Source organism: Trachurus japonicus, chromosome 20 (genome assembly GCF_045865225.1).
Source record: "Trachurus japonicus isolate A0001 chromosome 20, Traja_1.0".
NCBI lineage: Eukaryota > Metazoa > Chordata > Actinopteri > Carangiformes > Carangidae > Trachurus > Trachurus japonicus.
Genome location: NC_140926.1, coordinates 5151768 through 5176567, shown reverse-complemented (window position 1 = coordinate 5176567; position 24800 = coordinate 5151768). Strand labels below are relative to the sequence as shown.

General features: G+C 43.0%; 1 protein-coding gene across 1 annotated transcript in view; it reads left to right on the top strand.

Annotated features, from left to right (window-relative positions):
- The window catches only part of svila (supervillin a), a 63793-nt gene that overhangs the window by 5320 nt on the left and 33673 nt on the right, over positions 1–24800 (top strand). The window contains exons 2-17 of the mRNA XM_085762681.1: positions 693–756; positions 2189–2280; positions 3133–3196; positions 3780–3928; positions 4491–4747; positions 5881–6302; positions 10489–10572; positions 12144–12953; positions 13359–13517; positions 14659–14693; positions 17745–17809; positions 18198–18334; positions 18611–18688; positions 19449–19815; positions 20819–20878; positions 22193–22862. Of these exons, the coding sequence (XP_085618807.1) occupies positions 693–756; positions 2189–2280; positions 3133–3196; positions 3780–3928; positions 4491–4747; positions 5881–6302; positions 10489–10572; positions 12144–12953; positions 13359–13517; positions 14659–14693; positions 17745–17809; positions 18198–18334; positions 18611–18688; positions 19449–19815; positions 20819–20878; positions 22193–22862 (3513 nt within the window). The remainder of the gene's footprint in view (positions 1–692; positions 757–2188; positions 2281–3132; positions 3197–3779; positions 3929–4490; positions 4748–5880; positions 6303–10488; positions 10573–12143; positions 12954–13358; positions 13518–14658; positions 14694–17744; positions 17810–18197; positions 18335–18610; positions 18689–19448; positions 19816–20818; positions 20879–22192; positions 22863–24800) is intronic.

The window sequence follows — 24800 nt, the reverse complement described above, 5'->3', positions numbered from 1 at the left end:
CTCATGGCGTGGTGAATGTGCAGGTCACAACTTGTCCACCAGAGCGTTTTGGAGTTTTTATTGAACTATCCCTTTACAACTTGAGCATCTAACCTGAGCTTCAGCTTTTTGTGGTGTCACTCTCTCTCTCTCTCTCTGTGTCCTCACGTCCTCCATCTGTATTCAGAGCTCGGCCTCTGGCACCGACCCAGCTCCTCCACCGAGCTGCAACCTTCACATGTGACCAGAGTTTTACAACAGCAACTAAACCTCTATCAAACCTGATGTGACCTCATGCACCGAGCACAGACTCGTACTTATGATGGAGACGCTCTCCGGATGTGGTGCTGATGATGATGATGATGATGATGATGATGATGATGCGTGTTTGTGTGGAGGAGGAGGAGGAGGAGAAGGAGGAGGAGGATGAAGGCCGCGGCGGTGTGCAGATCGTTTGTTGTTGGATGTGATTCAGTCGAGCAGCAGATTATTGTTTTCCACTTGGTTTGTTTTCTCTGTGGAAGTCCACTTAACGAACGTGGGTCTGAGCCAACGAGCTGCTGCTGCTGCTGCTGCTGCTGCTGCTGCGTCACCTGAGCGTGGTCACCTCCAGAGTCTGATCAGTAAAACACACAAAAAAAGAAACTGAAGGTGAACAGAGCTACATGATTAATACTCCTTCTCCTTCTCCTTCTTCTCCTTCTTCTTCACAGGACTCGGGAGTGAGACCCCAATAAAACTAAGTAATCCCAGGCTGCTGCAGAAGAGAGCGCTGAGGTAATTTATGTTCAACAGCTTCTTATGTTTGTCGACACATTCATCTTCTTTTCTATTCTCTTTGTTTCTTAAAAAAAACACCTTAGTTAAGATTTTCTCACAACTCAAGTTAAAAGCTTCTTAAAATAGAAGCAGTTCCACAAAAACACCCTCAAGTTTCCCAAGTAATTAATCCTCCTCTTGTCCTCAGATGATTTTTTGTTTTTTACATCAGAATCAGATTTATATTTTCTTTCATGTAATTGTCTGAAAATACCAAGGATGGTGATTAAATTATCTTTATTTTATTATTATTTTCATTGTTAGACGAACAATGAAAGTTGTCACATAATTAAGACATGGTGATATCTTAAATTTAATTTATTTAGGCTATTGTCTTGATACAGTCCAACCTAAATATTGTGATATAAGATATTATTGCAAATTATATTACTTGATCTTATGCTGAAGGAATTTTCTACAATAATATGTTATTGTATCACATGTATGTATTACAATCTACACAAGTATTTATGATTATTATGTCACAATAAATACAGTATAAGATGTAAAGGATGAGGTCGTAACAATAGGAGGAGTCACATTGATCCCTCATCCTTTGGAGAAAAGTCAAACAGAACAGATGTTACTTATTATTCTGAAATATCACACATTAATTACTGTTACCTTGAGAATTGCTGAGTCATTTTGCATGTGTAAAAAAAAAGAAAAGAAAATTCATTACTTCTTGCAAAGATGCTGTTTGACTTTAAGGTCGACCTCCCAGAGAGAGAGAGATTAGCTCTGACCCTGTTTAACCCTGAGGCGGCCGGAGGAGCTCTGTCTCCTCAGTGTTTCTGTGTCACCGTAGAAACAAACAGAGATGATGATGATGAGTTTGTGTTTGTCACACAGTTTGGATGGAGCTCAGAGTGTTAAAGCTCTGCTGCAGCATTTCTCTGCATCGTGTCGTTGGCTCGGTGACAAAAAAACCTGAGTGTAGAGGACGCAGCAGCTGAGTGGGCGTGTCCCCCTTTACTGACTTTGTAGGAATCACATACTCAACATCCAAAACCACAAAGTCATGTTCTCTCAGTGTTTCTTCATATCGATCATCTGCAGCCAGTTCCTCTGTAGCTGTGTTGCAACTTTGTGGTTTTGGAGTCGGATCCATAAATGACTTCAGCAGCGTGAGAGAGAAGTCAGCTGCCAGTCCGTCCGTGTGACGGCCGGGGGTTTAAAAACTAAAAAAACTCTCATAACTTCTGGATTAAAAACCAAAGAGCGATGCATGTTGCTCAGTTTGTTTCTGTTCTCTGTGCATAATGTGGGCGACGACGTACGGCGTTTGATCAGATTCACATTCATCCCCCTCTTGTCTCTAAACAAATCCACTTTCCCACAGCTCAGCCCTGATTCAATAACACGTTGGTATTTTTCCTGCACCCCTCAGCTTCCAGAAGGAATTCTCCTTTGAGGAAAAAGACGACCCGGCCAAAAGCACCAAAGATATAGATGTTAGTCTCTTGGCCAATCTCCCCAAAGGTGAGTAAGGTTTTTTTTTTTCCTGTTCTTTTTTTTTTTCCTGCCCTGCTTTGCAAAAGAACAAACCCTCACTCACAATGTCAACTTTCCCAGTCGCTGTTGTGCAACTGCAGGCAGCTCGTTGCCAAGTGGACTCAAGTCAAGATTTGTCTAAAACCAGTTTTTCTAGGAGCGCGGCTCTCACAATGAGAACCACTGTTTTCCTCCACAGGGTCCATTCAAGAGAAAATATAAGTTATAAAGAGACTGTGTAACTGTGTAACGGTCACATTGAAGGATGCTGCTTTTTGAAGCTGTGTATTAAAGGGATACTTCACCCAAAATCGATTAATTCACCAATTTTTTATTTTTATTATTTATTTTGCACGAACATATCATTTAAAACAGTATGAACAATCATTATGATTGGGATGTGCGAAGGGGAGGTATGAAACCCAAAAGGGCTTACTGTATATGAAAACCTCACCCATGAAGAACATATTAAAAAAACAAATTTGTTACAATTAAAGACAAGAAAGTAAGGAAGATGATAACGAAAAATAAGTAGAAAAAGTTAGGTATTATACAGTGAATAAGGGAAAATGCATACATGAATGAATAATGCAAACAGATTTCACTTTTGAATGGTCCAAAACACACACTATGAAACATCCAGATACCTCCATACTGCTCGTCTGTACTGACCCAAGTGTCCTGAAGCCGCCACATGAAAAAGTTGTTCGGAAAAAATGAATGTGATCTCTGTTTTTAGCCTTGATGTGGCAGTAGCTCCCAGTGGCTCTGTTGATGTTTGTGCACATACATCCAATGGTTTACAACGACGAACGAACATCTCTTTTCTTCCTCCTCCAGTGTCTGAGCTGAGAAAACGATTTGAAGGCATCACCACAAGCGCTAGTGACTGGGAAATGAACAGGTAAGAAGGAGAGGACCACGATGAAGCATTTTTTATAATGACACTATTTACTAGAGGTATGCCAAAAAATCGATTCACATAAGAATCGCAATTCTCATTTTATACAATTCAGAATCGATAAAAAATGTCCCAAAATGAAACAAATCTGCTGGCTGTCTGCCTCCATTTCCTTAGAATATAAAAGGCAACATGTTTAACTGCACTATTTTTTTTAATAAAGAGGCACTTTTAATTTTGTTACTTAAGCAATATGTGATAGTATTGCTTTTATGCAACAGTTTACACAATTCCATCTAAGCATGGATAAATGTTTAAAACTCAATGTGAAAAAGACCCTTTAGTCATTCTATCTTGCAAAGCAGACTGGAGTAGATCATGAGGATCCTTTGCCCACCAATAGACTGAAGCAGAAATCATTAGGAATCAAATCGTTTTGAATCGAAAATTGATTTTGAATCGAATCGTATAGCCCCAAAAATCAGAATCAAATCGAATTATGAGATAGTGAAAGACTCTCACCCCTAATAATAAGGAAAGCAGCAACATATTAAACTTCCTCCTTCCTGTCCGTGTGTGTGTGCAGGAAGGAGCGTATCGCCCGGCGGCTGGAGGGGATCGAGGGCGAGGTGCACCCGTCGCTGCTGCCGCTGCCGAGCCTGGTGGCCAATCGGCTGCTGGAGGAGGACACGCCCAGATACACCCGAGCCTCCGACCCGTGTGAACCCTGTGGGGGTGAGACCAGTTTCTTTTTTACAAAAACTAAAACTGTTCAGTTAAAAGTGTCACTGATGTAAATGGTTACAGTTTGAAGCGGCGGTGATGTATTAAAAAATGTTGAGAAGGTCTTGAAAAAGTCTTAAAAATGCATTAAAGGGACAACGAGGAGTTTCTATTTGGTTATAAAAAAAGTCTCACGTTAATGTGGATGAATCTACGTTGCCACTTGTTAATGGGCCCATTTTGTCTCTATGGTTATTTTGTTATTATTAGTGGTGGTGGAAACTTACTTTCGGTTTCGTGGCGAGTCATGAGAATAACGCCGCAGAATCGGCGTTTATGGTCGGAACTACGACGGTATGTGATCGTCTTCCAACCTCTGACTTTAATTCTTGATGAATGGAAACATGAGTCTGTCTTGCGCCGGTCAAAGAATTTCACGGTGCGGAGGCTCATAAATGTAGTGTGGAAACGCTTCGCTTTTCCAAAACTCCTCATTGTCCCTTTAAAATTAACTTCAAGATTCCTGTATTTACCCTGAAGCATCACTGACCTGATTGGCTCTCTGTCCGTCCAGTCACGGTGCAGCGTTACGGCGTGGAGGGATACGACAGTCCAGACATGCCGCTGCCGCCTCCAGAGCGCCAGTCCAGAGCTCGCTGCCGCCCCGAGGCTCCGTCGTCCGTCCACACCGAGCCCGCCTTCAGCTCCGGCTCCAACACCAACACCGGTGGTCTGGAGCTGGAGTCGAAGGCGGAGCGGATCGCCCGCTACAAGGCGGAGCGACGCCGGCAGCTGGCCGAGCGCTACGGCATCTCCCTGGATCAGGAGCCGGTAGGGATCATGTCACAATTTACTTGTTTTCACAATTAATTGTGGTATTAAATGCCGCAATGAATTTATCGTAAAGATTCCTAAATACTAGGAGTCGGAGAAAAAATCGATTCACATAAATATAATATTTTTATAATAATATTTTTTTTTTCAAAAATCTTTTTTTTTTTTTGAAAAAAATATTTTTATTTTTATTTATTTATTTATTTATTTTTGCAATGTGCATGTGTTAGCCTTTTTTTACATACAGTACAGAGAGTCCAGGTTTAAACATGAAACATGTGATGTGCATTTTTTGGGGGGAAATATGGCTTCTGATATAATAGTCTGTAGACATCATCATCATTCAACTTTTTCACATGGTCTGGTGTTAATAAAGCAAACTAAAAATCGCAAAAAGAAAATCAAGAATCGGTTGAATCGAAAATCGATTTTGAATCGAATCGTGACCCTAAAAGTCGGAATCGAATCGAATCGTGAGCCACCCAAAGATTCACATCCCTAGTACAGAGACCTGCCACAGTGTCATGGTGCATTGATATAAACTTCAACCTCAGAGCTGTCTGTCCTCAGACTGTCCTGACTGTCCCTGAACATCACACAGGGATGCAGACAGCGCGCCGAAAAGCGAAACTCGCTTTTTTCATGACCAATTAGGTGTGTGTGGACAACCGTGTCTCAGAAAAAGTGGTAAAATTTCTGAAAAAAACGTCAAACAATAATTTAAAAAAAAGTGGTAAAATTAATAATAGTATAGTAAAAAAAAAAAATTTAAATTGAGAAGATTATAAATTAAATTATAAAATTACTCAAGAATTCTAGAAAAAGTGGTAACATTTTTCAAAAGAATTATAGAAAAAAGGGGTACAATTTTTTTTATTTTTTTTTAAAGTAAATAGTAGAACAGAAAAATTGAGAAGAAACTGGTAAAATTTCTCAACAAAATTCTAGGAAAAGTGGTAAAATTTAAAGAAAAAGTTGGGGACCCCCTTGAACTCTGTCAACCCTCCCACTTTGAGAACCATTGACATTTACTTTAGCTAGATAGTTTTGTTGTACTGCTGAAATATTTATGCATTTTCAGTGTGTATACTGAGTAAACCTGAGTATCACCACACCACTGATCCCTATAGGAGCCGGACGTGGACTGTCCCCCCCCGCGCCACACCCGCGCCCGAAGGGAGTCGGACGGCTCGGAGAGGGAGAGAGACATCACCCTGACGTACCACGGCCACGTCGAGCCGGCGTACGAGCCGAGCCGCTCCAGAGTCGACTCGTTCTCGGAGCGGGAGCGGCTGATGAACCTGGAGAACCAGCGCCGAGCCGCCGCCGCCGTCGCCACGGAGCCGCCGGCCCCCTCCTCCTCCTCCTACATGGATGTGACGTCATCCCTGTCCTCCGTTGCCAGGGCGCCGGCCCGCGACTACGCCGCCGTCTCAGGGATGCCGCCCAGCTCGCCCAAACTGAGCCGGTCGCTGTCGTCGCCCAAACACGGAGCGTTGCCGGGAGACCAGTTCATCGAGCAGCAGGCGCACGGCGTCCTCAGCAGACAGGGGTGAGTGGCGCCGGCGCTTTCTGTTTTAATAAATTTTATAATAATAATAAATTTTATTTGTAAAGCACTTTTCATAAAGTAATCTCAAAGTGCTACAGAAACCAAAAACAAAAATAAACAAAAGACTAAGAGAAAAATCAGACACGATTAAAATCAGCAGTAGAAAGAACAGCAAAAGGAGGAGATGAAAGTGCAGAAAGAGAATAAAAACATCTAGGAACGACCTAGGAAAGCCTGTCTGAATAGAAAAGTTTTAAGCCCTTTTTTAAAGGCATCGACAGACTGGGGTTGTCGTAGGTGTTCAGGGAGGGAGTTCCAGATGTGGGGGGCAGTGGAGCAGAAGGCTCGGTCTCCCATGGTGCGGAGTCGTGTGCGGGGCTGATGGAGGAGGTTGGTACTTTGGGACCGGAGGTTACGGGTGGATGAGTGAGGGATAAGGAGGTCTTTGAGGTATTGCGGGGCGTTGCTGTAGATGCAAAGGTGGGTGATGAGGGCGATTTTGTATTGGATTCTTGAGGTTATGGGAAGCCAGTGTAGGTTCTGAAGAATGGGGGTGATGTGGTCGTATTTGCGGGTTTTCATCAGAGTTCAGGCAGCATAGTTCTGAATGAATTGAAGTTTCTGAAGGTGTTTGTTGGGTATACCGATGAGCAGGCTGTTACAGTAATCAAGCCTGTTTTATCTGAAACCGTCAGAGTCGGGACGACGACCCGCGTCCACCGGGTCGGAGCTCCGTCTGCAGGAAGCTGCAGCGTAGGCTCGGGCGGTATCCACATTTTCATACCTTCAAACTTCCTCCACATTTTACCGCGGTATACGGTATTACCGTGACTAATTAAAAATGATGACGTAAGTGGCATTACCAAACATTGGCTTGTGTCTTCACCAATCAGAAACTGAATACTAGGGCTAAACATTAGCAGACCAAAATCTCATTGGTCGATTGGTCGCAGGAGGAAAAAAACAACAACATTTGGAGCTGTGTCTTGTCAAAATTAAGTCAAAATCAATATGACCGAACTGTATATGAAAGGCTATAGGGCTTTTATTTTGAAGGGCTTTTTTATTATTATTGTTGTGTTTTTTGTTTCTTTCCACACGGCACGGCAGGTCCGGTCCCTACTTTTTTTTTTTCTTGTCAAGAGCGACTTTTTCCGATGTTGTTCCAGACGTTTCTGGTCTGGAGACGTATCACTGCTGTTTTCAACGATTAGCGGACCGTGTCAAAGCGCTCACCGTCCGGCGGTCAGTCTCACAGTGTCACGGAGCAGATGCTTGATAGTCCCTGCTGCAGTCAGAGTCCCACACTGCTCCAAAAGTAGGCTAAAACATATTAAACTAACTGAAAATTCAACCACACATAAGTGCTACTTGACATATAATCAATTTTAGACATTAAATGACTTTTATTTAATATTTAATCCTTATCTCCTATATAAGTGCATTGCATTTTTTCATGACGGTATTGAAACGATACCGTTGCAATTTTTACACACCTGCAGTATACGGTATTATCGTAATACCGCCCAAGCCTACTGCTGAGTCATCCTCTGTAACTGATGGATCGGCTCCGACAGCCTCATCATCACCCTCTCTCTCTCTCTCTCTCTCTCTCTCTCCATCTGTCTCCGTCCTTCTTCTCATCCACACGTGTCCAAGGTCGTCCTGGTTTGATCTTTGAGCAAAAAACTCAGAAAATCCTCTCAGAGTAATGTCGACTACAGCGTTTAAACTGCTTCCTGCTGAGCTGAACATCGAGTTTTCATCCCTAAAAGATTCACTTGGTACAGACAGAGACTCATTGATTATTGTTACACAGAGTTTATATGTAGGACAACTTCCTGGTTCACCTCTGACCTGCTGCGCTGCATTGAGGCTTAGAGTCGTCAGTGTGGTCATTAAATTACCATTAGAAACCAGGAAACACAATAAAACTGAACTGGGAACTTCCTTAAAACCTATTTTTATACTTTAGTTGATGCTATTTTTTGCAAGGTGCCTGTTACCTCAGTGTAAAATGGAGCTCACAGTGGCCTGAGGTTCTTTTCTGCCTCTTTGCAACCTGCTGTGTTAATTCAAAGCTGGCACACACACACAAAAACACACATACACACACACACACTCACAAAAACACACACAGACTCAGCTTCCTGTGCAGTGAGAGATTAAGCCAAATTTATACTTCCTCTGCCCATGTGGTCGTAAAGGTTCATCTGGTGCATTGTCCAGTTACTGTAGCTAAGTCCAAACTGCAGGTGCAACAACCACGCTTCACTACTTTGCTATAATCATGTCACCTCACCTGTTTGGATTATGGGATGTTACCTGAACTGAACTAGAAAAATAAGATCCAAACAAAAACAAAAAGTCAAATTTTACACCAAATGTTTCTAATCCTGAGCTCTGAGGCCGACGGACTCGCTGCTGCTGATAATAACTGAGGATGATTCGTCTCCTCGTTCCTCAGTCGCTCTCTGAGGTTTAAAACTTGACCCAGGGTGTGTGTATAAGTGTGTGTGTGTGTGTGTGAGGTGTTGAGTGGGGTGTTGTGTTACTGGGCGGCTCAGTGTGACTCTGACCCACAGCTGGGCTTGATCAGTGGATCGGAGCCGCGTCCTCTTCACCTCCCAGACGAGTCTGACGTCAGCTGTTAAACATCAGAGGTCGTATCTTTAAAAAAAAAAAAAAAAAATGAAACGACTTTTGAGTTTGAAAGTTCATTCGTGACTTAACGTTGCCTAGAAACGGCCTGTTAAGATGCTGTCAATCATCAATGAGGCCTAATATCACTCCTAATTGTATTTCTGGCAATTTATTCATTATAATATGAAAAATACTGAACTAGAGCAAGGTTATCTAAAGATAAAGCTTTTCTTCTCTGATTTATCATTTCAATTTAGTTGGAATTAAATGTTTTCTAGGGGGGGAAAAAAGTGACATTTCTTGCACTGAAAATGTTGTGGTTTTACATTTTTACACACATAAGGAGTGTCTCTGTTTAGACAGCAGTTCATAGAATCTGATATTTTTACAACTAAAGCAACGAAAACAGAAACTGGAGACAGATTTACACTCTGGACCCGATCCAACGGGAACACATGCTGCACCTCCTCGACCCATTGAGCTTAAATAACCAGAGAGAGGATCAGAACTAGGCCTGATTGCAGCAACACAATGGTATTGTTATTATTGTTAATCATCGTTATCATAATTATAAAGATATTTGGAGGACAGTGCAGCAACAGACAGGAAATAAGACAAGAGAAAGCTGGAAACAGGCATTATTACATTTATCACAATATGATGTTATTACAATTACATCATATTGTGACTCAAGTATTGTAATAATACTGCGCCATGGTCCCACCCTTTTTAGTTTCCCATCAGATATCCACTTAAGTCTTTGTCTCATTGGTCCTGTTGGTCAGTATTTCATCTTCTCCTCGATGGAGTTGACTCATCTGGTCTCATCGGCTCTGGTGGAGCGAGATGACATTTTTCTCTGAATGTCTGCTGCAGTAATGATAAGTAGTCGATCAGAAAACAAGTTGATCTCCGTTCAACAAACATTTAAAGGAGCTATATGTTGCTACCTAGCTAACGATAGCATTAACAGCTTTCGGCGAGACTGGAACTTCGACCATTTTTGCATTTTGTAAGAGGTTTTGGTTTCCTTTAATAATCATTTAGATGAACTTCCTTCCACACAATGAAATGAAATATTGTTTCTCTAAATCAGCAGACACCTAGAAAAACAGACTAATAGTTGATAAACTCCAGGACAGACTGGATGCATGACTCGGTATCGGAAAATGACGAGCTAGGCTAACAGTGCTAGCAGTGACAGGATGAAGGTTGTTTTCCAACATTGAACACGGTACTTTGTTGAATAGAATAGAATAGAATAGAATAGAATAGAATAGAATAGAAAATACTTTATTCATCCCTAGGAGGGAAATTCAGATCGTCCAACAAGAGGAAATAAAGTTTGATGCTGAACAGCTGCTAATGCTAACGGTGGCTACGTAGCAATAGCATACATTATAGCCTATGGTTTTTGTGTGTGGTGCTAAAAGGCTGGAACTTATTGGTGGTAAGATCCTGCAGGTTGGTCAGATGACTATTAGATTATTTAGACTCTTCCCCGCTCACTCTCATGTCTCCTGCTGGGTTTCCATCGGCACAGTGCAGAGATGATACCGAGCACTGATTGGTTCCTGCAGACTGACGCTGAGGGCGAGACCCACTCCCTCATCAACTGGCCGTCGAGGTACAAACCAGGCTGAGACTGAACTGACCCCAAACCCCATCAACTCATTACGAGCAGCGCTTCTTTAAAACTAAAACCAAAGAGCTTCTTTTTTTTTTTTTTTTTTTTAAAGAGTGAATCCATTTTAGCTGACACGACATCATCCATCCTCCTCCTCCTCCCTTCTGCCTTCGCTTTGGACCATAACTTCATGTCTCATGCTCATGTTGCTGTGTTTGGTTTAATACTCATGTGTAAACAAATGCTGGAGGATCATTTTTACTAATGAAGGATCAAACACTGGGTGGAGAAGCTGCAGCATCAGCAGGTCTGGGGCCTGTGTTTGCAGTTTGCATCCTCCACATCTGCTCCTCTCTTCAGTTTTCTTCTTAACAGGAACAGCTGAGATTTTTTATTATTATATTATTATATTATCATTTTTATTATATTATTATATTATCATGAGAAACGTTGTGCATAAATGTGCTTAAAAAACGAGACACATCGATTCTCAGAGCTTCAGATTCCTGCAGTTTCACAGTAATGAAGTCATATTCGTCTCTACGTCCACGGGTAAATTACAAATCCTAATTGATAATAGCTGATTTGGCTCAGTTTTAATGGTGCTAATGTACCGTGTAAATAAATATAGACTTTATGTGCAGCCCACGGCCACTTTAATGACTCCATGGCTCCATTTTAACTCCAGCTGCCCCCCACCCCTACATCACCCCCTCACCCCTGAGACAAAAATGTGATTATCACAAATAGAGAAGATGATTACAACATGTTGGATAATAAAAGGCTTCATTTTGATTTTATGTGAACTGTCCAATAAGGATTTTGACTCCACATGCAGCCCGATGGAGTTTCTAAGTTGTAAGTAATTATCCTGTAAATAAAGGGAATGAAAATGAAGAAAACCATCAGGTAATAAAGTCATTAGGTGCAAAAATACTTAACTTTAAAGAATAAAAACGTGTTTTTGTGTCTCGACAAAACTGTAAACTTTTTAGTGTTTGAGCATTTTAATGTTTTAGCAGCTTGACGACAAATAAAACTGCAGCTGTGGCTCTTTAACAACGTCCAGGTTTGGTTCTAATACGCAGGAGGAGGTTTCGTCTCTGTGAGTGCTGCTGTGTTTGTGTCTGTGTTGGACTTTAACAGACCGTGCACTGCAAAAACTCAAAATCTTACCAAGAATATTTGTCTTATTTTTTTGCCAAAATGTCATTTCTAGTCAAAACAAATCTCATTATACTTGTTTTTAGACACTTTTTACTTCTTTCAAGCATATCTTCACTTGAAATAAGTAGAAAAATCTGATAGTGGAGCAAGTGTTTCTTTCTTATTACGACTTTTCTACTTATTTCAAGTGAAAATTTGTTTGAAAAAAGTGCAAATTATCTAACAACAAGTTAATTTTCAGGTGATGAGTCTTATTCTAAGTGGAAAGAGATTAGTTTTGACTAGAAATGAGACATTTTAACAAGAAATAAGACAAATGTTCTTGGTAAGATTTTGAATTTTTGCAGTGTGTGTCTTCTTCTCTTTGTCGCCTGATTGTTAACCAGCGCTTTGTTTCCTTGAAGAATCAGAGTTAGGGAGCGTCTGGCCCGGGACGAGGGCCGCCAGAGGAGCCCCGAGCTGGGCCACGTCGTCACCGAAGTCCCGGTGTACCGCAGACACTTCCAGCACCAGACTCATCCCCAACACCACCAACACACCCAGGCTCAGCTGGCCCGGCCGGGGGCACAAGAGGGCGTTGGTTACCCCAGCTACCTCTCCATGACCTCTGGCCCCACATCCAGAAGCGTCCCCCAACAGCAGCAGCAGCAACAGCAGGAGGAGACAGAGGAGACAGAGGAAACGGATGTGGATGTGAAGACAGAAGGTCTCCTGAAGAGCAGGAAGGCCGTGCTGCCCTCAGAGATCCGCCGTAGAGAGCGCAGCACCGAGGACCCGCGCAGAGGAGGAAGAGGAGACGAGGAGCTGCTGCTGGCGTCGCCCCGCGTGCAGCAGCAGCAGCAGCAGAACCTGAGGCCGGGCAGAGAGGCCGAGGCGGCGGAGGAGAGACACCGCAGCAGGAGCAGAACCCGGTGGGACGAGCCGGACCTCGCCTGTCGAGAGAGCCGGCCCAGAGAGCGGGAGAATCCGGCTCACACGTCCACAACGTCGTACAACGTCCACAAAGTCCAGCAGCCCCGGAGCTCCTCGTCCTCTGGTGCCGCGCAGCCCAGAGTCCCGCCGCCGCAGCAGCAGCACCGCAGCCACAACGACGTGACGAGCAACGGAGAGAGTCACCAGCACCAGCAGGACTCGCGGGTGTCGGTGGCCCAGCTGCGTCACTCCTACATGGAGAGCACCACCACCACGCCGCCGGCCCGGCGCCGGAACGAGCTGTAGGTGGCCGAACGTGAACGTGAAGCTGCTGCTGCTGCTGCTGCTTCACACACACTGACCTGATGCTTGTTACCTAACACTGAGGCACTAACAAGCTGCTGAGTCCGGTGTGGAGTTCACGCCGAAGCACGATGAGTCAGCGCCGCTCATGCATTAACCAACTAACACTCCAAGCTGCTGCAGTAGTTTCTCTCTGGATTCCTCGGGTCTGACGGGCGTGTTCATGCTGCATGCTGCATGGCCTCGCATCGATATCAACCTCCATTAAAACCTCCTCCGCTTTGAATCCAGTGTTGCTGCTTCGTCCCTCTCTATCTCTCCCTCACTGTACTGTATCTCCTCTTTCTTCTGGGTACTCTATATCTGTCGGGCCCCTCCCAAACCTCCTCGGGTGGCTGCAGCAGCGAGGTGGAAGGGGACTGGGCCCCCCCCGCGGGCTACGAGGCCCCGTGGAGAGGGGAGCGCAGGCCCCGGCAGTACATCTGTCCCGGGGAGAGTAGAAAGACCTCAGAGAGGTTCAGGACTCAGCCCATCACATCCGCTGAGCGCCTGGAGACCGATAGGTACTGCATGGCTGCCGAGTGACTGAGGCATGCTGGGAAATGTCCATACGATCATTATGCACGTTTTTAAGAAATCATGAGGTGGTGTTGTTGATTTGACTTGGACATTTGAACACGGACAACAGATGTTTCTATGGTGTGCAACAAAGTCTTTAAAATTGGCCCATTGCCATAATCCCTATAGTCATAGCAGTAGGTTCGTTACCTTTAATTGTCGGTGCAAGCTGTTTTTAGAACGGCGGAGCAGAGCCGCGAGCTGCTCAGAGCTACACTACGGAGGCTCATGATGGGATTTCTTGTTTTCCCTCATCAAACTCATCAAATACACAATCCAACAACATTCACCACGCTATGAGATAATAACACAACGTTACCAGACAGAGTTGTTTCAGAGGTAAATTCATGCAAAACTGCTGATGCGCGTTGCCTTCAGGGACAGTTTTCCATCAAGCAGTCTCTGTATTTCCCTCTAAAACAACTCTGTGTATTTGATGAGTTTGATGAGGGAAAGCCTCCGTAGCGTAGCTCTGAGCAGCTCACGGCTCTGCTCCGCCGTTCTAAAAACAGCTTGCACCGACAATTAAAGGTAACGAACCTACTGCTATGACTATAGCGATTATGGCAATGGGCCAATTTGCCACAATGTTGAACTATCCCTTTAAGCACATTAACAACACACACACACACTTTGATTTTGCCCCCTCCTTCTAACAACATTAGCAAACAGTGAAGCTTAAAGGCCAAAGGTCTCTGTGATTGGGCCTTGGCAGTGGCCTTCACATGTGACCACACAGAGGAGCATGAATTGGCCTTTGTTGATAATCACTGTGTGAGACCATGGAGCCGGACAGACTCCCGTAATGCTGCTTAATTCTGCGACTTAGTCTTTTTTTTTTTCTTTTACTTTACTTTTCTTCACTAGTTTCATTTCTGCTTCTTAACGCTCACCAGAAAACGACCGACCGGTTCTCCGCAGCTCCTCGCTCCCTCCTATGTGCCTACTTAACCTAACTTTTCCTCTTCCTGTCTCCGACTCACCTCATCTCTGAGCTCTTGTTGATCTTCACTGTGTTGCGTGGATGTTTAAAGAGATTTTACTGACTTTGTTTTTCTTGTTTTTTTCCTTCCTTTGCTGTTAAAGGTCGTGTGTGAGCTCGGATTTTGCTTCCGCTGAGGGTGAGTTGTTATTTTTTCTTTGAGCATTTACCATAATATGTTGTCGACTGTGACTTCTGCACTCATGTTATTGATTAAATACGGCGGCTTTAAGTGGAATAATCAGCGTTTAATCATCAGTATGTGTGATTGTCTGACTGGGACTTTTTCATGCATCATTTTCTAGCTGCGTAGCTTCATTTAGACTTAATTAATCCACCAGAAACAATAATAATCATTAAGGTTATATTTGTTGCATATTCTTTTAAAAGGATGTCACGCCGTCTGAGCTCATCTAGTCTGAGCAAATTGAATTTCATCAGTCTTTTCTTTTGTCTCGGGTGGAGGAGCCGAGACGAGACGAGATGATGAGATTATGCTGATGTGAAAAACACCCATTTTTAAGTTGAAGCATCAGCTGAGCGCCTCTCAGTTCTCAGTCCTGAGCGTTAATGGTGTTAAAAACCTGACGTGTTGGTTTTTACATCTGTCAGTGGAGACGATGCAGCTGATGTGATTATCTGAATGTGACGTCGTATCAAAAGACCTGAGAACAGACGAGACGCTGCAGGATGAGTGGGTTTTTTGTTCTTGTTGTTTTTAAAGGTTTGATTTTTAAAGGGATAGTTCACCCAAAATGGAAATTTCACTCATTATCTACTCACCCTCATGTGGACTAAGGGCTGGGAGAAGTTTCAGAGTCCTCCGTGCCTTCTCGGAGTTATGGGGGGGTCCGTGCAGCAGTATTTGTCCATATAATGGTTGTGAATGGTGCTCACTTTTCTTCGTTCAAAAAGACACACCAAAAAACATCCAAATACCTCCATGCTGCTCGTATGTAATGTCCGTCTTGTATTGAAGCCCCGAAATGCGAAATTGTCCTGAAAAAAATTAAATAAGTCTATATTTCAAGCTTGTTTGCAGTGGAAGCTCCTCTTTCCGGTTCGTCAAATTTGGACGAACCGGGAAGAGGAGCTTCGAGGAGCTTCTGCTACAAACAAGCTTGAAATATAGATTTTTTTCGGGACAATTTCGCATTTCGGGGCTTCAATACAAGACGGACATTACATACGAGCAGCATAGAGGTATTTGGATGTTTTTTGGTGTGTCTTTTTGTTACGAAGACAGTTGGTATCCATTTGCAACCGTTATATGGACATGCACTGCTACGCCGAGACCCCCTGTAACTCAGAGAAGCCACGGAGGACTCTGAAACTTCTCCCAGCCCTTAGTCCACATGAGGGCGAGTAGATAATGAGTGAAATTTGAATTTTGGGTGAACTATCCCTTTAAGGTTTTTTAAGGCAGGAGAAGCTCAGAGATAGTTTTATAGAGTCGTTATGTTCCTGAGCTCACGGTAGCGGAACAGAACCGAGAGCAGAACCTGCTCATCTGCTTCTCATAAAGACGAAACCCTGAGCCGGGACGGACGGAGGATCAGAGGCAGCAGAGCAGGAATAGTTGTTCACTGAGGTCATGTCATGTGTCCTGCAGAGACTCAGTGTGTGTGTGTGTGTTAGTGTGTGTGTGTGTGTGTGTGTGTGTGTGTGCAGCAGGGTCTCACACACCTGTCCAGTTCCGCTCGGTCTCGCTCGGTGTCGTCAGTCGCAGGTTTAGTGGTTTATCTTTGCTCCCAGCGATGAAGCCAAATGCTGCAGCAGCTGACGATGATGACGATGATCATGATGATGTTGACGTTCAGCCTTATATCATATTTCTTGACAGTGTGTGTGATCGGTTTTCCACTTTTCATGTTTTTAGTTTCTTGGAAATCAAGATTTTTACATGAAATATTATTTGTAGTGCAGAGAAGAGTGACTCTGACTCTTTGTTTCACATGTTAATCTTCACATTATTTATACAGTTTATATACATGCACTACAAAAAACTAAAAATCTTTCCAAGAATATTTGTCTTATTTCTTGTCAAAATGTCTCATTTCTAGTCAAAACTAAACTCTTTCCACTTAAAATAAGACTCATCACCTAAAAATGAACTTGTTTTTAGATCATTTTCACTTGTTTCAAACAAATTTTCACTTGAAATAAGTAGAAAAATCTGCCAGTGAAGCAAGTTTTTTGTGCTTGTAATAAGAAAGAAAAACTTGCTCCACTATCAGATTTTTCTACTTATTTCAAGTGAAAATCTGCTTGAAAGGAGTAAAAAGTGTCTAAAACAAGCTGCTTTTTAAGAAGAATGAGATTTGATTTGACTAGAAATAAGACAAATATTCTTGGTAAGATATTTGAGTTTTTGCAGTGTGGAGTTTGGGTTGAGTTACTGCTCACAATCTTTAATTATTTTATTGAAAATGTTGAGTTTTTAATTTCATTTCACTCAGCTGAAGTGAATCACATTGTCAGATTTAACTTCCTCCACTGCTCATGTCTCCAAAAGTCTTTAAAAAAGTCTTACTGTAAAGGTTAAAAAAAAGTCTCCAGATTTAGTATTTACACTTTTGTGGACTACATTTCCCATAATGCAACAAACACTGAAGCCTCGCCTACATTAAATCTACTGTCCCTTGAGTGGATTTCTGATAAAACCACATGACCACAATAACGACATCATTTATAGAAGTGGTCGTCAGTGAGGATGTTTTTTCTTTTTCTAAATTCTTCGTCATTGCATTTGTTTTCATCAACGTTTTATGGGATGTAAGTGGTTAAACGGCTTGAATAAAATCGGTGGAGCTTAAAGTTGTATTTCTCCTTTGACAGAATCTGGATCTGGTTTTATTTTTTGTCAAGTAGATTTTCAACAGTAATAAACAGAGCAGGAAGATGAATAGAAAAGGAAAATTGCAACAATATGATAAGAATTCAAACAGTTTATAACAGCTATGTGCACAAAATATTATAGAAAGAAGAAATATATACAATATATCTCTCTATATGATCTTCTTGTGACTCGTTCCAGCTTATGACTGAAACTATCTGATTTTTACAGTCAATGACATATTAAAAACAGCTTTTATTAGTGTCCTGAAAGTTGTTTTTTTTTATTGGAGAAGTTTCTAATGTCCTCTCGTCCTCTCGTCCTCTCTTGTCTCTATCTCTTCTCTCTCTGCAGCCGATGAGGAGAAGTTGGATGAACGAGCCAAGTTGAGCGTCGCAGCCAAGCGCTCTCTCTTCAGGGTGAGATTCAGCTCCCTGTGTCCTCTCTCCTCTCCTAGTCCTAGTCCTAGTCCTGGTCCTGGTCCTGGTTCTGGTCCTGGTTCTGGTCCTGGTTCAGAAACCTTGTAAATAGCTGAGATGATTCATCTTCATCTCCAGCTGGGATCAGACCAGAAGCAGCGTTTTAATGGAGGAGCTCAAACCTCCCGAGAGCTTTGAATGGATCTTAATGAGCTCATTCGTCGTCTTCAGTCACTGTTGTGTTGATTTCTTGTCACTTTAAATGCAGATGTTCCTCTAAATGTGTGTGTGTGTGTGTACAGTGTGTGTGTGTTTGGCAGCAGCTTGTGTTTTAACAAGCTGAACATTTCCCTGGACCTTGTAAAGACTCTTCAGTGTTTCCGTGCAGGAGCTGGAGAAAAGCATCGATGGCGGCGCTCCGAAGCTGCGATCCAGGAACACGGCGGTGGACCGGAGACTGAGGCGGACCCAGGACCGATCCAGAACTCAGCCCGTCACCACGGAGGAAGTCGTCATCGCCGCCACGTACGTGTCTGACTGAACTTGGTCCAAACAGCTACAGTTTACGTCCACGTTTCCAGAGATCACCATCTTTTAAATTCTTATTTATTTCCTCTGTCACATTTTCTTTTGTGCACAAGATTCAAAATTTCATTCGTTGCAAAACACTGAAATGAAATTTTGCTCCGAGTCTCCGTCTGTCTCCTCTTCATCCTGCTGTAAACTCCTCTTCTTCTTCTTCTTCTCCTCCTCCACCTGGTTCATCCCTCTCTCCCCTGTGTCTCTCCTTCACCGCTGTAGCGCCCCCTCCCATGCGCCACAGACAGTGAGCGTTCACACTGCTGTAGCTCGACTCCCCAGTCCCACGCTAGTGTACAGGTACATGGTGCACGGAGGCACGAGTGCACGGGGCTGAATGCCAACTCACAGTGTGTGTGTGTGACTGTGTGCACTGCAAAAACTCAAATATCTTACCAAGAATATTTGTCTTATTTCTAGTCAAAACAAATGTCATTATACTTAAAATAAGACTCATCACATTTAAAGCAGCTTGTTTTTGGACACTTTTTACTTCTTTCAAGCATATTTTCACTTGAAATAAGTAGAAAAATCTGATAGTGGAGCAAGTTTTTCTTCCTTATTACAAGCACAAAAAACTTGCTTTCACTGGCAGATTTTTCTACTTATTTCAAGTGAAAATTAGTTTGAAACAAGTGAAAATTATCTAAAAACAAGTTAATTTTTAGGTGATGAAGTGGAAAGAGTTTAGTTTTGACTAGAAATGAGACATTTTGACAAGAAATAAGACAAATATTCTTGGAAAGATTTTGAGTTTTTAACAGTGTGTGTGTGTGTTTGCTACTCACTCACCTCAGTGTTCACAGGAACTGGATCTTAACTTCTGAGTGATGTAAAGTGTTTCTAAGGCGTTGGCTCCCTCCTGTGTGACCGCAGGAAACTACATGACTCACGATGATTCAGACTAAAATAGTTTTTGTTTTATTCACGTTTGACTCACTGTGCCTGAGTTTGCTCGTCGTTGTTGTGAACTTTAAAATCTCTGCAGTGTAACATCACATGCAACTTTTATGAGCTCCATCATCCAGACTAACTAACTAGAAGTGTCGTCCTCCCTCAGCCTGCAGGCCTCGTCACAGCAGAACGCCGCCGCCGCTGCAGCTGCAGCTGCCGCCGCCGCCGCACAGGAGCAGGCCAGGGAGGCACGGCTGGTCCAGGATCGACAGGAAGTCCACAAATCGAAACCGGTGTCCATGATGGAGAGTAAAGACCAGATCAAGAACCAGAATCAGAGTCAGACTCAGAACCAGGGTCAGGGTCCGGAGGAGCCCGACCTGTGCACCCTCAGCCTGGCGGAGAAGATGGCGCTGTTCAACCGTCTGGCTCAGCCTCCGTCCAGAGTGACTCGAACCCGAGGAGACACGCGCCAGCGCCGCTCCAACAGCCGCTACCAGACGCAGCCCATCACACTGGGAGACATGGAGCAGGTAGGAGAGGAAAATACACATACAGTACTAACATGTTTAAAATCTAATTAAATTTCACTTAACACAGGTTTAAATCCAGAATATCTCATTTTTGTAACGACTCACAGGTGTTCTCTTTCTTTAGACAATAAATTAAGAACTTTGAACAGATACATTTTCACAAAATTTAGGAATTACATCACAAGCAAACACAGAACAAGATGCAAATAGATTCACAGTGATGCATCTTCCAATTCAAGATCCATAGGCAGTCTGTCTAAATTATATCTCATCGACAATGTAATATTTAAAGCAGATATCAGTGGAATGTTTTTGTTAATATAAGTCCTAAATAGTCCTATTTTCCGTCAGCAATCACTTACATGAAGTATTTCAGCCTAAACACGAGTCTCTCCGTCACTCTGCTCTGCTGTAACCCGAGGAGAAAATTTTCCTTGTGGGATACAAGTGTTATCCAATGAGGGGAGAGAACGGCATGAAGGGCTGTGTGTGCATTTAATCATAAAGATGAGTTTTAGAGTGTTTGATCGTCTTTTAAACTTTGTCCTGTAACAGATTGCCAAGATTTTTCTCTGTTTTTTTCCAGTAATCAGCAAGAAACAGTCATTTTCTTATCTGCTTTGCTTAGTTTGCACTTTTCCCAGACATGAATAGTCAGTGGGAGGTTTAGTAGTGTGTAACAGTGAGTGTGCCCTGTGGAGGTTCCTTCCTGGTACCGATGAGGAATCTTGTTGTTGTCATATTGAACCAGCTCCAGACGATGTGAGATTTAGATTTGATTTCTCATTATAACTGTCTTTTTTATTTATTTATTTCCATCCATTAGAACCAGAGAGTGTTTCCAGATGCAGATAAAAACATCAGCACAGGGACTGATAAATAAAGAGTTAATGAATATAATCAAATGTCAGTGGAAGTTTAATTGATAAGGAGAAAGTTGTGGTTTAATGAGATAGAAAAGACATGAAGCAGGTGTTGCAGCGTGTGCGTGTCTCTGCTCCAGGACTCAGACTTAGACCTGAGGGACGACGAGTCGAGTCACAGTCCAGTCGAGCTGCTACAAGTAAGACTCCGATCAATCACCGATCAACCAATGATCAATCACTGTGCACCCGAGGCCGACGCAGCTCTGCTCAGAAATGTCCGGACATTTCTGTGACCATTCGCTCTGTGCGTGTGCACTGCAAAAATTCAAAATCTTTCCAAGAATATTTGTCTTATTTCTTGTCAAAATGTCTCATTTCTAGTCAAAACTAATCTCTTTCCACTTAAAATAAGACTCAACACCTAAAAATTAACTTGTTTTTAGATCATTTTTCAAACAAATTTTCATTTGAAATAAGTAGAAAAATCTGATAGTGAAAGCAAGTTTTTTTTTTGCTCGTAATGAGGAAGAAAACTTGCTCCATTATCAGATTTTTCTACTTATTTAAAGCGAAAATATCCTTGAAAGAAGTAAAAAAAAGTGTCTAAAACAAGCTACTTTTTATGTGATGAGTCTTATTTTAAGTATAATGAGATTTGTTTTGACTAGAAATGACATTTTGACTAGAAATAAGACAAATATTCTTGGTAAGATTTTGAGTTTTGTTTTTGTGTTTTGGCCGCTCTCTGTGTGTGACGTCATGGTGAATGTGCAGCCGCATGGCCGAAGAAGCTTCTCAGAAAGAGTTCTGACTCAGCTCTTCATCATCAACGTCATCATCATCGTTGAACGGATGAAGCCGAGCGTTTGAAACACAGACGCAGCCTTTGTCCAGTCGGAGACAGAGAGAGAGAAACAAGAAGCAGCTCTCCTCGGCTTCTCCTTCACGAGCTCAAAGTGTGCGTTTGTTGTCGACTTTACCAGAGGAAAGTGGAGAAGACGAAGAAGGAGAAAGAAAGAAAGAAGCGACAGGACTTTGTGTGTTTACGTTGCGTGTGGTCACATGGCTGTTTACTGTTGTTGCTCATTCGCTGCTCAGGTTTGTTGGAGCTGCTGATGGTTGGAGGAGAGAGAGTCAGTGTGTCTTTTGGCTGAAGCTGGTTGCATTGTGCATAGGGAGAGAGAGAGAGTGTGTATATGTGTGTGTATATATGTGTGTGTATATGTGTGTGTGTGGAGAGGGGTTTTGCTGGCATGGCTTTGTGATGTGGGCTGCGACTGACCGGCGAGATAGAGCCGCCCTTTGATGCCTCAGGAAGTGCAGTGAGTCAGGCAGGCGGTGATTAGTCAGCGTGATTCTCCTCTCTGTGTTTTTGTGCGCGTGTGCACTTTGTCGACCTGTTTCTGTTTCTCAGCCTCTGTGGAAAACTCACCCACGTCTTTTTTTTGTTTTGTTTTTTGTTTTCACCCCCCTCTTGCCCCCTCTCTACCCCTCTTCTCCTCCTCCTGCAGCTCCAGAACGGCCATAACGGCTCTCGGCTTCTCCCGTCTTCATCGTCCACCTCGGCGCTGAGGAACGGCGGCGGCACCACAGTGTCCACCGACCACGCAGGAGACATCCACATCAGCAGCACCAGGGCGCCGGAAAAAGAAAAAGCCCCCCCTCCCAGCTCAGACAGGCCGCTGTTGCCCCCTCCTTCCTCTCTTCTCCCTCCTCCTCCTGCCCCCGGCCCGGTCTGGACGTCCCAGCAGCAGCAGCAGCAGCAGCAACAGGACGCCGGCGTTGTGGACCAGCAGAGATACCGCAACTTACTGCAGAGAGACGATGACAGGGCCGATGTGGGTGGTGGGGGGAAGAGGAAGTTGCCCTCTCCAGAGGGGTCGATCCGGCAGCCGGCCTTGCCCCAGCCCCAGACTGGAAGAGAGAGGAGGAGGGAGGAAGAGAAAGAGGAGGAGGAGTTGGATGTGGATGTGGAGGTGGAGGTGGAGCTGGAGCGGTGGATGTCCAGAGGGAGGGGCGAGGACGATGCCGTGCTGAGCGCAGAGAGCCACATGCTGCTGGAGCGGCTGGAGCAGCAGCAGGGACATCAGAGGGGGCAACAGAGGGAGCAGAGGGGGCAACAGAGGGAGGACGGGCAGAACCAGGACGTCCAGAGGAGCAGCGCCGTCCGAGGAGGAGGAGGTGAGGACCAGATCTGCTCCTCTTTATTTGCTCCTGTCAACTTTATCCGGTTGAGAAACATGTCAGCGCTCTCCCACATCGCTGCAAAAACTCAAATATCTTACCAAGAATATTTGTCTCATTTCTAGTCAAAACAAATCTCATTATACTTATAATAAGACTCATCATATTAAAAAGTTGCTTGTTTTTAGACACTTTTTACTTCTTTCAAGGATATTTTCACTTGAAATATATACAAGCACAAAAAACTTGCTTTCACTGGCAGGTTTTTCTACTTATTTCAAATGAAGATTTGTTTGAAACAAGTGAAAATGATCTAAAAACAGGTTAATTTTTACGTGATGAGTCTTATTTTATGTGGAAAGAGATTAGTTTTGACTAGAAATGAGACATTTTGACAAGAAATACAGTAAGACAAATATTCTTGGAAAGATTTTGGGTTTTTGCAGTGATCATACTGTACTGTAAAATGAATCTTAGGAAATAAGTCCTTTTTTTCTCCTGTGTACAGATAAAATTGAAAGAAAGTCTCAATTTTTATTGCAGAAATCAGTGTTTTTGTGTCTTTTATGCACAAAGTTTTACTTGTTTTTTGTTGAATGAGGTTAAGGACAAAACAAAAACAGCCAAATTGATGTTTTCCACCAGAGTGAAGTGAGATTTTAAATATTTAAAACGGCAAATTGTCGGTCTGAATAAACCGTGGTGTCAGTTTTAGTCAACAACGGTTTCTCATAGCAACTGTGTTTCCTCTGCTTCTCTATGTGTGTGTGCGAGTGTGTGTGTGTGAAAAGTTTACGTTCAGGTTTGTGGTTTTCAAGTTTCCGTTTCGTCTGAGCTGCACCAGACGTTGATTTGTGTTTGTCTCGGTGTGGAGCTGATCAGACGGCGTAGAAATCCAGTTTCATGTCACGACGCGGTCCGTTGGTGGAGAGCAGAGAGAGAGGGAGAGAGATAAGAGCAGAGTGTGGACACAGACACAGATCAGTCTGTAGTGAGTCGGCAGCAGAGCAGCGTGGGTGATTTGATTTGAGCTGTGAAAAGTGTCTGCGCTGCTTTTCATCGATGAGAGCGTCCTGGTAAGAGAGAAACATGTTCGTTCCCACGCTGCTTTCACTGCTGAGTCTGCACTCTGAGACTAAAACACTGTGTTTTTATGCAAAAATCCTGTTGACTTTTTTTTTAATATGCTAAGTTTTACAAGTTTGCAATGTTTTATTTGAAGCGTTAAACCACAGAAAGAGAGATTTGTGGTTTTAAGAAGAAAAAAAAAAAATCTTAGTCGTCTCTCAGGCTTCTTTCTGGAGTTCATTTAACAACAGGTCAGTAACAGCCAATCAGAAGAGAGGAGGCTCTGGGCCTCTCTCCTGATTGGCTGACTGTTTTCTGAGCGATCGAATAAAAAGAAAGTAGAGCAGATTTCAGATTTCAAAATAAAACACTCAGAGAAACCAAATCCTGCAAGTGTTGAATGGTGTGTCCACGTGGGGGGCGGGGCTTTGTTGTGACATCACAAAGTGACAGGAAGTCCTGACAGCTGTTTTTTTTTTAGGCTCAGTTTCTGAATACAGGCTGTGTGCATTTCTCTGTGGACTGAGGCTTTGATACTTTCACAGTATTAATATAGAACCTAGAGCTGCTTTATAATCACACTACACATGGACATCTACCTTTATACTGTATGGAGCTTTAACACAAACATCTACCTTTATACTGTATGGAGCTTTAACACAAACATCTACCTTTATACTGTATGGAGCTTTAACACAAACATCTACCTTTATACTGTATGGAGCTTTAACACAAACATCTACCTTTATACTGTATGGAGCTTTAATACAAACATCTACCTTTATACTGTATGGAGCTTTAATACAAACATCTACCTTTATACTGTATGGAGCTTTAATACAAACATCTACCTTTATACTGTATGGA